This window comes from Malania oleifera, chromosome 5 (assembly GCF_029873635.1).
Source record: "Malania oleifera isolate guangnan ecotype guangnan chromosome 5, ASM2987363v1, whole genome shotgun sequence".
Classification (NCBI taxonomy): domain Eukaryota; kingdom Viridiplantae; phylum Streptophyta; class Magnoliopsida; order Santalales; family Ximeniaceae; genus Malania; species Malania oleifera.
In genome coordinates, this window is record NC_080421.1 from 95,600,466 (window position 1) to 95,616,936 (window position 16,471).

Here is a 16,471-nt window from a genome sequence, read left to right on the forward strand (position 1 = left end):
AAATGTAGTTTCTAAAGAAGTTGCAAAGAAGTTAAATTTAGAAATTGAAACTGATCCCGAGCCATACAAAATTGCTTGGGTGAATAATACAAACTTGAAGGTCCTTGGTAGCTACTTACCTTCAAGATTGGTTCCATTATGGAGACAGTGCAATGTGATATACCCTTCCTCTCAAAATTTGTCACATTCTTTTGGGCCGATCATGGTTATTTGATAGGAAGGTGAATCATGATGGATAAGAGAATTCTTATTCTCTCTCCATTGACAAAAAGAAGTATATGTTGATGTCGTCACAAATTCTTCCACTCACCAAGTTGAAACGTACTGCTGGTTCCTTTCTTATGAAATGAGATGACTCTATTCATGGTGATGGACTCCTTGGTACTTTCCCCAACTCGACGAAGTCAAGTTCTTTTCGGAAAGATGGAATTGATGTAGGACGAGAAGCGGCTATTTGGATGAATCATTTCGACCCAATTATGAGGCCTACGTTAAAGAATAGGGTGAATGGTTTATTGGGTCCGAAACCCAAATGGGCTTAATTATTTAGTTGTTCAAGTATATGTGTGTAGTTGCTTGTATTAGAATTATTTATGTTGGGGGCTTTTTTGTAGTAATTGTGTATTCTAGGAGTATGTTTGTAATGCAACGTAGTTTTAGGGGTATATGTGTAATTTCATATGTTTAGAGGCTTTCTTATTGTAGGCAGTTGATGAATTTGAATTGAAGTTGAACGTGAATTTCCCCCGGGTATCTCCTCTCTCCGCCCTTCCCCTTCCTTCTTCTCTTCTAATTTCTCCAAGGCTGCAGAACCTTGATGCTGCCCTTGCATCAAGACCGTATGAAGCTTTATTGTTCCTTGGGATTGGCTTTGGGCTTTTCTTGCATAGCTTAGGTGGAGGGCGAAGAAGGCCTCCTTCCAAGGGGGCCCGAGCCATCAATGAGGTATCATTCTGGAAGAGCTAGAATTCTAACCTTGTCCCGGGACCTATGGGCCAAGGGACAGTCTCAGATAGACAGTTTCTATAAAGTGTAGGTCTCCCAAAAGGTAACAGAGGCGTACAAAATCTAATCTCCTATTGTTCCTTAATAGCTCAATGGTCGAGCAGTCAACTATTAACTACTGGTCGTAGGTATGAATCCTACTTGGGGAGATTTGATTCATTTTGAATTCTTTAATTTAGAATGAAAGGGCTCGCTTTGCCTGTTAAGAATAGGTAACCCATTCCCGGTCTTTGTTTTTATTGTATTATATTTCATCGTATCACATTCTGTTTTGTGATATTTGAGAATCAACGTCAGTATCTCAATGTTTCATTGTAAATCTTTCAATGACTTACCTCTACCTATGATTTAATTAGTGTCTTAAATCTTTTCATACACAATTGGTCCCAAGCCCAAGCAGAGGAGGGTTGTGTTAGATAACAAACAGCCATGGTTTCAAATAAGGGTAGCAAGTACCATAACATAGCATAATGTAATAGAAATGAATGTAGAAGGAAGCAAGAATAGTAGATGTTAAATAATGGGAAGTAGGTGTAATGGGCACAAATTTTTTTTCCAAGCACAAACAATCTTATGCATGTTCGTATATTTGCATGTTTTAAGCTCTTAACTCTTCTTAAAAAGAGTTTTATTAAATTAATTAATTTATCAAATAACTGACTTCAAGAGTCATAGTCACTCGCGTGCTCGGATCAAGAAAAAAAAAAATGAAAGCTGATGAGGATCTCAGAACGATTTCAGCAGAGGCTCTAGTCATACTTGCAAAAGCATGTGAGACGTTCATCTTGGAGCTGACTTTATGCTCTTGGATACACAGAAGAGAATAAGAGACAAACGCTTCAGAAGAACGATATTGCAGCTGCCATTTCAAGGACGGATGTCTCTGATTTTTTGGTAAATATTATTCAAAGAGATGAGAAAAAAGGAAGGACTTGGAGTCATTTAGGCAACTACTCCAGTGTGTGACAGTATTCCATACTACATGTCCCTCCCCAGCATCTAGTGGGACGAACAGGGATGATGGAAAAACCAGTTGATCAAGCAGTGTACTGCCCAGCAGCCCTGGCCACCTGTGGCTTTCATGTCTTGGCCTCATTCTCAGCAACAATAAACTCAACAGCAGCAAACTGAGCATTTACGGCAGGGTCTGGCTAAAAGGGTCCATTCAGATGCATGCTCATTGCTCAGGATGAAATTTAGCAGTGCCTTTCATCATAATTGAGTTGTACTTTTAGTGCTAGTGGGTAAGCATGATGTTAAAACTCTTCAAATTATATACTCTTCCACTTTTTCATTAATCATATGTTTGATGAATTAATTAATAAAATGAAATTCAATATACAATACTTTAATCTATTAGCCATATAAGACATACAAATAATACAATAAATTAAACAAGTTCTGTTATTTTATTTGTTTAAGTAATAAAAATCTAATAAATTTAGATTGACAAGTTATATTGTAGTGTTATATAACTATAAACCAAGCTTTAGAACTATAAATCTATAATTTATACATTTATAGTATAAAGCAAGCTTTTAAAGTATACATTTATCATTAAATAAATAGAGTACTAACAACTTGAATAAGAAAAAAGAAAAAACTAGAAAAGAAAAGGAAAGTTGAAGTTGAAAAATATAGGAAAAAAAATCAACAAAATAAATATTTTTTTAACAAATTTGTGTTCACATCAAATTATTAATTAATGCATCTTTTGTGAGCATTAAAATTAAAAAAATAATCTTCATATCATTATTATCCTCATTATATTCCCCCCTCCCCCAATATAGCTTATTGAGAATAAGTTATGAAAAGGATAAAAGAATAAAAATAAGAAGAAAAACTTTTAAAATATATATTTTATTTGCCATAATAATTTTGTAGTGGTTATGTAATGGTGCACTTATACCACCAAGTTTAACCAAAAATGGGCAAGGGTGGGCTATGTCCTATGTCACCACCCTGAAGTGATGCGCGTCAGCGCCCAAGTATGGTGTTAAATTTGCAGAGTTCATGCATCATTATAGATGTGGGCAGGTAAAAAAGTTAGTGCACGAGACTAGAGTTAGATTAGCAACTTGGTGTACAAAGACACCTAAAGTTAAAAGCATGGAGATAGATGACACACTGAATAGATGAAAAATTAACAAAATTTACCTTCAACAGCTAAGTAGGAAGGGGAGAAAACTAGAGAAATCAAAAAATAATGACTTAAACTTAGGTACGCTCAAAAAATCATGATTTAAACTTTGGTACGCTCGAAATGAAAAATCTAATAATGGAGTAAGAATCATTGTAAACAAAAACGTAAAAGATGGTGTTAGAGATGTTAAAAAAGTAAACAACAGAATCATAAGGGGTGAACAAAAATTACCAGAAAATTGAAAATCGCACTTAAATCACAAGCGGTTCAGTTTTCCGGTATTCGATTTCAATTTCAATTTCAGTTTGGGTTTGGATTGCCAATTTTTTCGGCTTTGATTTCGGTTTCGGTTTCCTAAACATAACCGAACAAAAAAACTAAAAAACTGATTTAAATATAAGATATATATTAATTAATAGTTAAATATATGTGTTAAAATATGATTGATCCATAATCCGAGGTTTAGTAGGGTGTGGCATACTGGAATATTAACCCATATAACTTAAAATTTCAAAAAGAAAAACATAAGGGATTTAGGGTTTCTCTCCTCATTTCTCAAATCTCATTCTCAAAAGATTTAGGGGTTCTTCAAGTCTTCTTTCACCCCTCGCGGCATTGCCAGTCCTTTGCTTCCCCACTCGCTGCAACATGCCAGCGCCACCCTGCCGTAAGCGGCAACCTTTAGTCCCTTGCTGTCACGAACGATTGCAACCCTCACCACCAATGTAGCTGCCTCACCGCCTTAGTTGCATCCAGCCTGCACCTAGCTGGCTAGCCTTGCCGCGACATGCCTATGTCACCCTGCCGCAAGCCGCAACCCTTAGTCCCTCGCTGTCATGAACGACTGCAACCCTCACTGCCAATGTAGCCGCCTCGCCACTTCCATGCACCTAGCTGGCCAGCCACAAGGTCATTCCTCTTCTTCTTTGGTTGCCACAAGGATCATTTTGATTTTTGGGTCCACCATTTTTTCATTTCATGGATTCATGGCCTAATGTTTTTACATTTTGCAGTCTGAGTTTGTCAAATACTCAAGCCTTAACAGCTTGTCAGTGCTCTCAACAGAATGCCAAATACATTAAAAAAATAGATTAAAAACCGAGAAAACCGTAACTGAACTGCTCAAGGTTCGGTTCTCCAAGAAACAGAAAGTTCAGTTCAACTTCGGTTTCAGTTCCAGTACAGCTCCATAAAAAAAGTGCACATTTCAGTTCAATTTTCGGTTTGTACCATAATCAAACCTAAGTGAACCGATTTCACCCCTATTCTGGGGTCAAGAGATAATACATGTCATTAGTGCTTATGCTCCTCATATAAACTTAGCAAAATACTTTAAAAGACAATTTTGAGAAGATATTGATGGTATTATACAAAGGATATTAGTGATTGAAAAAATGTTCACAAGAGCATAATGGAATGGACGCATTGGAAAGGACAACAAAGATTATAAGAGGATACATGGAGTGAATGGAAAGAGATAGAAAAGAAAAAATAAGTCTAGTGATATGATCTTAGACTTTGTTGTGTCAATTGATTTTATTTCAATGAATACACGCTTTTAAGAGAAGAGAACACTAATTAAACTTCAAGAGTGGACAAAATAAAAGTCAAATATATATTTTTCTTAACTTGGAGAGTAGATCATTACTCATGTAAGGATTGTAAAGTTATCCCACGTGAAAGTTTAACTACACAATATAATGTTATATATATGTATTAAAAAAAAAAGGAAGAAGAAATGACATGAGAACTAGGTGATAGAATGTAAAGGAAGAAAATATAATATAATTTAAAAATAAAATGATCAAAGATGGTGATTGAATAATAAGGAATAGGGTAGAAGCAAACGCTCTTTGGAGTATGATAGCTAGATCTACTAAAAAAATAGCAAAAGAGATTTCAAGTGAATCCATAGGAAGATTCTTAGCTAGTAAAGAAAGTTGTGGTGGACAAGATGTCCAAAAAGTCATAAAGACAAAAAAAATTAGCATAAAACATGACAAAATATCTAAACATGGAAAACTTTGATAAGTATAATGAGACAAGAAATGATGCAAAAAAGGCCAATGGTGAAGCTAAACATAGAGCATATAATAACTAATATGCTAGATATGACATTAAAGAAAGGGAAAGAGACACATTTAAGCTATAGCTAGAAAAAAGAAGAGCGAGGATTTAGGTATTGTAAAATGAATAAAAATGATACTGTCTTGGTTAAAGAAGAAGACATAAAAGAAAGATGGCACGCTACTTTAATAAGCTATTAAATCAAAATAACATAGAAGACTTAAACTTAGAATTAACAGACAAGGAAAGGGACAAAAATTTGAGATTTTTACTTATGAAATTAAAGTTAATGAAGTGAAGTTTGCATTAAAAGAGAATGAAAAATGGAAAGTTATATAGGACCAAATGACATCCCAATTGAAGTTTTGGAATGCCTAGGTGATAATGAAATTATATGGTTAACGTATTTATTTAAGACTATATAAAAACTAGGAAAATCTAGACTAATGGAGGAAAAGCAATTTAATATCCATATACAAAAATAGAGGTGTTCAAAATCATAATAACTATCATGTAACTAATCTTATAAGTTATACAATGAAACTGTGGGAAGTAATTGAACAAAAACTAAGATTAGAAGTAAAAGCCTCAACCTGGGAGATCGACTATAGAATTTGTATATCTTTTAAGAAGATTAATGGAAAAGTTTAGAGAAAAAAGTAGGGAGTAGGGACTTGCATAGGATTTTTTAGAGAAAGCTAACAATAGGATACCTAGGGAAGCTTCTATGGTGAGTTCTAGATTACTTTAAAACAAAAAGGATAAAAGGAGTATGTTGTCGGTATACTACATCATTAAGGATGTTTACAATAGGTATTAGCATCAAGACTATAAATGGTGAGTCTAGGAAATTTATAATCACATTATGTAGGAATCAAGGATCTATTTTGAGCCTTTATCTTTTTGCGCTAGTGATGGATGAGCTTACAAGAGTATCCAAAATAAGGCTATATGTTGTTCGCAAATGGTATTGTCTTGATTGATAAAACTAGGAGTTGAGTAGAATTTAAGTTAGGATCATGGATAGAAACTTTAAAATTTAAAGGTTTTAGGTTAAGTATAAATAAAATATATGAATTTCAATCATGGTCGGAGGAATATTGAAGAAAAGATTAAATGTAAAGAAATTACTAACACTTTAAGACTTCGATACCTTCAATCTACTATACAACTTGAAGGAGAAATTGAAGAAGATAAAATACGTAAAGTTAAGGTATACGTAAAATGGAGATGTGCTTCAAATGTATTGTGTGATCATAGAATACCCTTAAAATTAAAAGGAAAATTATATAAGGCGACTAAAGACCAGATGCTATAAGGATCATAATGCTGAGCAATTAAGAAACAACACATCCAACAAGTAAAAGCTGCCGAAATGAAAATGCTAAGGTAGACAAATGGTATAATGTTAAAAGATAAATTAAGGAATGAACCTTTGCGGACTGCGATAACTCAATAAATTATGCATAGCACATATAGAAGATAAGATAAAAGCGGGCAGTTGTTTGGGCATTGCATTGTAAGTCAAAAAGGGCACTACTAAGGAGCGAGCAGTAACTGTTAAGAGGGGTAGACTTGAAATAACTTAGAATGAGAGAGTGAATAAGGATTTAATAGCCTTTAATTGTAGGAGGAAATTGCCCACAATTATGTAAACTGGCGAAAAAAGGATTCATGTCATGTTTTTAAATAGCAGCTATGACTATAATGTAACATTGTTACGTAATGGTTTTTTGGGTTTCCAATACCATTACGTAATGACCGCAATGACTGTTATGTAACTGCTACAAGACTTTTATAGCAAATAAGAATATAGATATTTATTTTTCTAATTTTTATTCTCAAGTCATTCTCAGTAAGATATCTGAAGAGGGGGTGAAGAATTGAAGATTATAATACAAATTATATTGATATAAAAGTTATTTTTTTGTATTAATATTTACAAGAGATGCATTAGTTAACAATTTGGTATAAACAATATTTTTGCTAAAAAAATATTTATTTTGACAATATTAGTTATTTGGTATATTTTTCTATATTTTTTAACTACAATCTTCTTTTCTTTCTAGTTTTTGTCATGTGCAAGTTGTTATATGCTATTTATTTAATGATCACATTTTATGATTATAATATTATATACTATAATTTTAAGGCTTAGGTTACTGTTAGAAAATATCACTTTTTAGTCTAAAATTCAGAATTTATTATATTTTTATTACTTAAACAAATAAAATAATAGAACTTGTTTAATTTGTTGCATTTTTTGTATGCCTTAGTGCGCTTATGGAGTGCATAATGTGTAATTGCTTTATTAATTAATTTATCACACATACAATTAATGAAAAAGTGAAAAGGAATACATAATTTTTCTATGAACAAAAATTTAAAACGAAAGTAAAATTTACTAAACAAAGCTAGTACGATGAACTAGAGGATCCAAAATGCACTAAATCTCTTTTTAAGAAGGGTTGAGAACTTAAAACATGCAAATGAACCAATGTACACAAGATTGTGTGTTTGAAAAAAATTCACAATTGTTAAACCTCTCATCATGTAATGTCCACTACTCCCGCTTTCCACTACAACCCCGTTACTATTATGCTATGGTATTTAAAACTATGATTCATGTAACCAACCCCACCTAGTGCGACTTAAGACTTAGTTTGTTGTTGATGTTGTTGTTGTTTTCAAATGTGACTTCAATACAACATATCTTGTTTTGTCGTTTTTATTATTATTTTATTTATTTTATAATAGTTGTTGTTTTTAAAAATTTTAAATATGTCATTATTTTTATCATAACTATTATTATTCTTGTAATCATTGTATTATTTGTTGTTGCTAAAGTTGCTCTCATTAAATTTAAATTTAAATTTATTTTTATTATTTATCTTTATTATTATTGTTGTTTTAGCTGCTGCTGCAGTCAAACTATTTTTAATTGCTTTTTCTTATGTCACATTATTTTTTTAAGAATTATTATTATTTTTATTATAATGACTATTATTTTATTACTATTATTTCAACAGTAAAATTATTATTGTTCCTATAATCATTATATTATTATTTATTTTATTGTTGTTATTGTTATTGTTGTTGCTATATAATTATTGTTTTCATAATTATTATAATTCTTCTAGTTATTAATTTATTATTTTATTATTATGCCCTGAATTTGTCGAAAGAAATTGTGCATGGTTGCACAAATTGGTGAAAAAGGATTCATGTAGCTGACCCCACCTAGTGGGACTTAAGGCTTGGTTTCTTGTTATTGTTGATTATTTTATTATTGTGGTTTTTGTTGCTAGTTATTATTTATTGAGGGTTATAATTGTTTTTCAAGAAACAGAATTAGAAACGGAATTGTTCCTTCTACTTGTAAGAGGATGAGGTATTACTCTTCCACTGAAGGTGATTATAGCACTTTGGCCAGACTGCAATTCTATCCTCATTTATGCAAACCAAACAAGGGAATGGAAAATTGAGAATTGGTGTCAAAATTTCAAATCCATTTTAGTCCTGCTTCCACAAACCAAACATTGGGAGAGGGTGTTGTTTAAATATTTGTTTATAAGTGATACCAAAGGGGTACTGTGACTGCACCAAATGCACCTAATTTGATAGTAACTACACTTTCCCTAATATATATTTTTTTATGGAAAAAAAAAAAAAACTTTATGAAGAGAGTCAAACCTCCAATGGCTTTATGACTGACAAAAGATCACTATGTTGAGTTTCTTGCTTTAGTGTCTTCTTATACCTGCGCACAAACTTGGCATTCCTATAGAATTCCCGACGCTTCTCTGGCAAATAAATAAATAAAAAAAAAGATAATTTGTTAATAAATATGGAATATCAAGGCAAAAAAATGTGCTCCAACATTTCCAATGTTTTTGTCCATTACAAAGTTTTGTTTTAGTATACCATCATCCTTAATCAGCAAATACGCAAACACAATATCCTGTTCACTAATTAATAAATAACTCATCTATCAGGAAACATCATCAATAGGCAATAGGCACCCAAAAGGACTTTTACCAAGTAGAACTTTTGTGCTACTATAGTTCACCATAAGTCATTTGATTTCATTAACCATCGTAACTTCTTTATTTCCTGAAAATTCTTGCCATAATTATTTCCCAAACTAATGGTCAGTCAATAAGTATGATAGAGATATTTCAAGAAATAAATTATTTTAATAACATAAGATCATACACAAAGGGCTGAATGAAAAGGACTAATGAAAAGTTCACCTATTTACAAAGGGATTAATGAAGGGATTGACTACTTATGTTGTATACTCCTTACATTGGTGTGTTCATGACAAGAAGGTGGTAATAGGTAAGAGCAATAGAGAAAAGGGCAAAAGACATTCACCTCCCCTGAGGTTTGTCAAACCTCCTCTATGAGTGACAGATAAATAACATTGTCAAAAAAATTTATTTGGACAAATTTGCCCTTTGAAACTCGCCGTTCATCACTTCCAGCCATCCAAGCCTATCTCCCCTGTCCCCCGTACCTACTCATTCAGCCTCCACCCAAATCAATCCTCCCCTCTCCATAATGGATCCACCAAGATTCGCCCTTTGTGGAGGTCTTGCATGAGAAGGGGGCCCACCTTTTCAACTGGTCGGGGTTGTGGGAGCTAAGAGACGAGCTAATTGATCGTTAGAGGCGCCTGCTGTCAGAGCTGCACTAGTGCCCCCTCGTGGTGCCGCCATACATGACCTCTTGCATGCAAATGTACTGGGCAGTCCTCCACTATAAGTTAGAGGCCTGCGTGCAACAAGTGCTGCGAGGCCCTAAATGACATCATCGTCATGGTTATTAAAATCACGATCTAGATTGTAGGATTCCACGATTCTATGATCCTAATTCACCCAAATGATCCAAGTCACAACAAAAATCGGAATCAAGTAGAATTGTGGTAGAATCGTAAAAGAATTGGTAGAATCGTGGAATTGGAATCGTAGAATCATAAGTAGAATTGTACAGATCCTACTCTGTTACCTGGATTGGGATTTTTTTTCCTTTTTGGGCTTCAATAATGTGGCTCAATACATGTTTTTATTCGCCCAAAGGCCCCAAAAGGCTTATGCTTGGTCCAAAGTCTTCTAAAACTGGGGCAAAATGGCTCCCAGCTTCCCATCAGTGAACAGATTCAGCAGAATCTGCACCTGATTTCCCTGGAGTTTGACACCTCAGGCCTCTACTCCCCATTGAAATTCAGCAACCCTGCACCTGAATTTCTCTCCTGTTCGACAACCAGAGAGCCCACCATCTGGTGACAGGTGTTTGATCAGCAGCAGCTAGCAGTCTTGCTGTTTGATCAACAGTTCTTTGGCATTCAACAACCAAAGCTCTTAGGGTTCAACAAAAACTCAGTCCTCAGTCTTCTTCCTTCTTTGGTGTTCGGCAAGAACACATCAACCCTCTTCAACGCAGAGTTCTTGTTTGATCAGCAGCAACCAAGAAAAGAGCCAAGTTGGCTGGCCCAGTAAAGCTGCAGAGGTATGCTTTGAAACAAATTTTTTGCTTCCTGAAAAGACTCAATAGTGAGCACACTTTTTCTCCTTCTTCTTCTCCTTTCTTGCTCTTCTTCTTTTTCTTCCTTTTATTGTTTGAACTTTTTATTGTATCTTTAACTTCTTCTACTTACTAAGTTACTAACTAAGTTTTTCACCTTAAGACTTGTCATAAAGTTCCACATATATAATTTTTCAATATTTATTTTACATTGAGAGTAGAATCTTACGATTCTCGATCTGATTCTACGATTTGATCCTGCAAACCCCTCCAATGGTCCCACTTAGGATCCCAATTCTAACAACCTTGGTCATCATCGAAAAGTGCAGATGGTCCTCCACTGCAAGTCAAAGGCCTCTGCATCCGTGAAATCTTCTCTGCCTTTGGAATCTCCTTCAGCCACAAGTGCTGCAAATACCAAAACAGCCCACTCCGACAACCCCTTCTTTCATCCTCTCATCAGCCTCCATTGCACCAACAAGGTCGCAACCAGTGACGGCACCAACTGCGTGAGAAGAAAAATTTTATCAATTATTCTAAATTTTTGTTAAATATTAGAAATTTTCAAGCATCCAAGAGATGGATGAGCACAAGGGGCATAGAATGCAAGGACACACTTAGAGCTAGTGGATAGCTTCAACGATGGCGGAGGAGGATTGTGAGTGAGAGCTGTGCGCAATTTGTGGGAAGGAGAATGTGGGTGAGAGCTAGAGTTTTTACAAGTCAGTGGAGGGGGGGAGGTCTTTAAGATTTTAAGAACCTCAAGGGAGATCCTTGTCTTTTTGGCAAGCCTGAGAGGAGGTGAGTGTCTTTTGACCCAGAGAAAACCTTATGCATGATTCAAGGAAATTGGAGGTGATTCTAGAAGAATTATAATGGGACAAGTGTGCTTATGCAACTAAACAAAACTTTATTGCACCATTAGATAGGAGTAGCAAAATACATCATTTAATTTCATGAACCAAAGTAATTTATTTCTTCTCCAAAAATCCTTGCCACAATCATTTCCTAGGCTAATGGTCAATTTATAAGTATGATAGGTAAGTTTCAAGAAATAAAGGACCATAGTAACATAAGATCGCAGACAAGGGGATTAATGAAATGGATTAATGAGAGGTTGATCTATCTATTAAATGGATTGATGAAAGGATTGACCACTTATGCCATTTACTCCTTAGTTAGGCGTGTTCACAACAAGGAGGTGGTAACTGGTAAAAGGTAAGGGCAATATAGAACCTTAGGCAATCTAATTCAAGAAAAATGGAAGTGATTCTTGAGGAATACGAGGGGCAAGTGTATGCATTTTCTTATTCTGCTAAGCAAAATTGTATTGCACCATTTGCTTCTGTTGCTACGCGCAACCATACGCATAGCAGCTTCGCAAAAACAAAAAAAAAAAAAAAATATGACTCACAACATGTAACATAATCATTTCAATTGTGGTTCCCTTATCTTGAACATGATTATCCAACCTCGTCATGAGCCAAACTTGTTCAACGCATTGCTTGCCAGTGACCGCTTGTCTCGTGCGTTTGGAATGGGTTTCCATAATGTATATACTATTGTAGGTTCATTTTCCAGTAGTGGTTTCTCCCTATGCTAAAAAAGGCAGTATGACTCCTCGGTCACTTTGATGTTTCTTAGTGTCAGAGTGAGAATAGCATAGAAAGCTCTTTAGGGGGTGGTAAGCGTCCATCAACTTGTAAAACTAACTAGCTATTGTCAACGTTAGTCTACTTGCCTCTCTCGCTAGACACACAATGTTAACGGAGGTTTTTCTAATGAATTACGTTGCTTCAATGTTTACTGAAAGTGTCACTGCTTTCATAACTTGCTGCTTCCGCTTATGTTTGATTGAATGACAATGAAAGTATTTTGTAGATGAATTGTGGTCAACGATAGGCTGGCTAGTTAAACAAGACACATGGTCCATTCACAAAAGTGTGAAATATTTGGCCCGTGACACTTAGCACATGATTGGCCAATGTATTTAAATTTTTTTGGGTTGATTTGAAATTCAATTACTGCTCAACACTCAACATCCACAACCAAATTGACGTGCATGGATGGGATTCCGAGCCTCGCAGGTTTAGGGTCCTTGTATAGAGGCACACCAACAAAAAAAATCCGCTACCAAACAATTTCCACACAAACACAAAATACCAAAAACAATGGAAATAGAAAATAACCTCGAAATATCAACAAGCCCCAGCACTCAGAGTCTGACACAAATATGTACTACACTGAACCAAAATCAGGGTTTTAAAACATTGATGACTTACTGATCAAAGCTGGACTGTAGCCATCATTCCTTGATTTGGCATTAGCAAAGGCCTCAAGCGAAAGACCCGCCCCACCCATCCTTACCATATTATTCTTCTTCTGGTTCTTGAATGACTTTGAGCCCTTGATGTGTTCTCTCTTCTCATGGCGTTCGCCTTTCGAGGTCCGAGCCTTCATGTTTGCGAGATATGACGTAAAGTACAGAGGTTGGTTAGAGCATGGAACACAACAGACTTGAGGAAAAAAACCCTAACTTGCAGAATCGCGTCGGAGGAAGGGAGGCGGTATCGACACTGCTTGGTTTACATCAGAAACAGTTCTGACCTTTCGAGTGATTGCCTGCTGCCATTGGACGAGCTGGTGTTTATGTGAACTCGGCTCAACAATGAGTTGCCTCATTTGGGCCTCCATCAAAATGGATGGAGGGCCATTGGGCCGGCCTAGCTTGTCATATGTCTGTAGAATATTTTTTCCACACCAACTCATATTTGCCATTTTATGCATCTAATTTTATTTCAATATTTTTGAATCTTTAAGTTTGTCTAGATTAATTTGTTGAAGATTGTACATGCCACTCCAATTTATATTGAAAAACCCTCATTCTTGATTTTTTACTCTCTCTCTCTCTCTCTCTCTCTCTCTCTCTCTCTCTCTCTCTCTCTCTCTCTCTTTATGTTTATCAAGTAGCTCATTATTGGCCTAGCATCTTTTGGAGAACTCTCATATTTCACTCTTTTTATTTCTTCCTTAATTTTTTTCTCTTTATTTACTTTTTTTTTAGCATAACGCTCTCCCTCAAATTTTCTCTTTAACTAAGACGTTCTAGGTCTGGTATGGTGTACCATCCTTAGAAAATTTTCTCTCTCTTCCCTTGCCCTGATCTCTATTTTCTTGCATCTTCACCAATTTTCTCTCTCATACATAGTTCTAAGGTAGCTTGGGCTCATTTTGGATGAATTAAAGATTTTCTCTATTTATTTAGGCTCTGTTTGGATCAAGGGTGTTGAGTCAAGAATTAAGCTTGATTTTCACTTCCATAGTACATGTCGATCACATGCAATCAAGAACAAAAAGAAGCCTAAGAGACCCTCGATGGTCTTCGAGGGCCCTTCCAATGCTTAAGTTAGGGTCGAGGAACCAAAAATATTACCAATAATATAGAGAAAGAATATATGATTATAAGAACGCGAGATCAAGAGATAGTTCAATTGTCCCCTTAGCTTCATTTTGGAACCATTTTTACAGTAGTAAAAATTACCTTCTCGAAATTAATACATACTCGGTTAATTCTTAAACGAGTTACAAGAGTTATATGTATTTATTCACTATTTATTTAGGGTTACAAGTGTTAGAAATTTATATTGAAAGGTATGCTTTATTTAATCAGTTTTATTATTTATTAATAACTTCAGTTATTCCATTTTAATGAGAATCTTTGTGAGCAATGTTTGCTTGACATTACCTATTTAATGATTATGCATGTGTGTATTTTATTATATATAGTAGATGATCTAGTGTGTAGAGTACGACTTACACACAGAAGATTAGATCATCGGTTCTTATAGAATGTAAGTTCATTGTTCACAGTCTTAAATGGAATTGGATACACCATTGGTAGGATTGTGGCATGAGGTTTAATAGGTCTATCTTGACTATGGGGAATGATTTAGTTCCAACTCCTTGTACTAGTACACTTTGTGTGTATTGAATAGGACCGTCTTGGGTAATTGTTTTTATACTGACTATAAAAAACATTTAATATCTTATGATTATTATGAGTGCTTATGCTATTAATCTTGATATGATTATTGGATAAGTGCATGTAGTGTTTATTACTTTGATTCATAAAAGAGTGAGATTCCTTATGGGTCAATAACCCAGTGAGTTGGACAATGACATTATGTGTATGGTGAACATTAACTATTGATGGAATCCACGTCTCGGTATCGGGATTGATGATACCCCATTAAGAAAGCTTATAAGTTTTGATTGTATCAAACCCTGCAAGTAGAGTTTGAATTCGACACATCAAATAAGTTAAGTGAAAGGTCTCAATGAATTAATATATCAATTAATTAAATTGTCAGTAATTTAATTTAATTGACGGGTGAAAACCAAGGAGTAGTCCCAAGAGGTGGGGTAAATTGGGTTTTAAAATTTTCTTTTAAATCTTTTATGAATTCTTAACCTCTTTTAATTCTTTTAATGAATTATTGACTTCTTGTTGATTTATCCAATACACAACAAATACTTAAGTCTTTATTCAATTCTTAAAAACAATATTCAATCCACAACCATTCACCAACAAAGTCACCAATTGATCAACCAAACTTTAAACCATTCAACTACAATATTTTCAATCAATCAATCAAATATTCAATCAAAAAAGCTTTATAGCAATTCTCAACTTTTGTTAACAGCCCTGTGTATATAAATTTGATTTAAGCCTTGTAGTAATGAAACTTTTTTCTTCAATGCAAACCACAACACAAATTCCCAACAACTTAGAATTTAAATAAACTCTTAGTTAATTTGTCTTTGGGTGTTAACCAATCAATGTACTCCCTTTAGGGTTTCCGCAAAGTATTGATCAACCAACATACTCTCTTTCGGTTTCCGCAATCCCAAAACCAAATTAAACTTCAGCTTATTTAAAATCTAATGCACGTAGTTTTTATTATTAGGAAATATAAATCATCCACGCAGTTAATATATGCTGAAAATAAAGAGAGTAAGGGAAAGAGAGAGAGACAAGACTTTTACGAGGTTCGGCTTATCCTCAACTTACATCCTCGCCTTAAGAAAACCACCTAAGGATTCCACTATACCAGTTCCTTTCTAGCAGAACAAAATCGTTACACACTCCTTCAGTAGGCTAGAGTAATCACCTCTCCAACTGATACCCCACGCTTAGGCACTCCTTCAATAGGCTAGAGTAATCACCTCTCCAAACGATACCCCATGCTTAGTCAACGATCCAAACACCTTGAATTGTCCAAGAACTACAAGAAATACAAAATAAACGATGTGTACAAGAATATTCTCAAAGCAGATTAGTACAAATTCAGCACTATGTACTTCAGAATTTAAATATCAAGATGAAATAGAATTGAAGCTCAAGATCAGATATCACTGGAGGTTCTTTCTTAGGATTTGAAAAACTCAATAGCAAGTTAGAATTATGGCTTTTGATTAACAGCAATTCAATAGAATTCTCCTAGCAAGAGTATGAGCAAGAGTAAGCTTTGTGATGGATTGAAAGTAGGATGTTTGATTGCTTGATGATTTGATTTCTTGGGTTAAAGGAGTATTTATAGACTTTTTGGGTGAGTTTCCTTGTTTTCCAAGTTACTTGGAGTGTCCACCAAGTTTTTATAATGTTCACATTTGAAAAACTAGTTTTTAGAATTTTCCCGTTGAAGTTCAAAATTTGAATTCCCGTAGGGT

At 34.7% G+C, this 16,471-nt stretch overlaps 1 protein-coding gene across 1 annotated transcript in view; it reads right to left on the bottom strand.

The window, feature by feature from the left end:
- LOC131155695 (uncharacterized) overlaps nucleotides 1-13,489 on the bottom strand; it is a 28,376-nt gene extending 14,887 nt beyond the window's left edge. Inside the window, exons 1-2 of the mRNA XM_058109007.1 lie at nucleotides 13,024-13,489; nucleotides 8,909-9,018 (exon numbers count right to left, since the gene is read on the bottom strand). Coding sequence (XP_057964990.1) covers nucleotides 8,909-9,018; nucleotides 13,024-13,201 — 288 coding nt within the window. The 5' untranslated portion in view covers nucleotides 13,202-13,489. The remainder of the gene's footprint in view (nucleotides 1-8,908; nucleotides 9,019-13,023) is intronic.
- Between the last annotated feature and the right edge of the window lie 2,982 nt (nucleotides 13,490-16,471).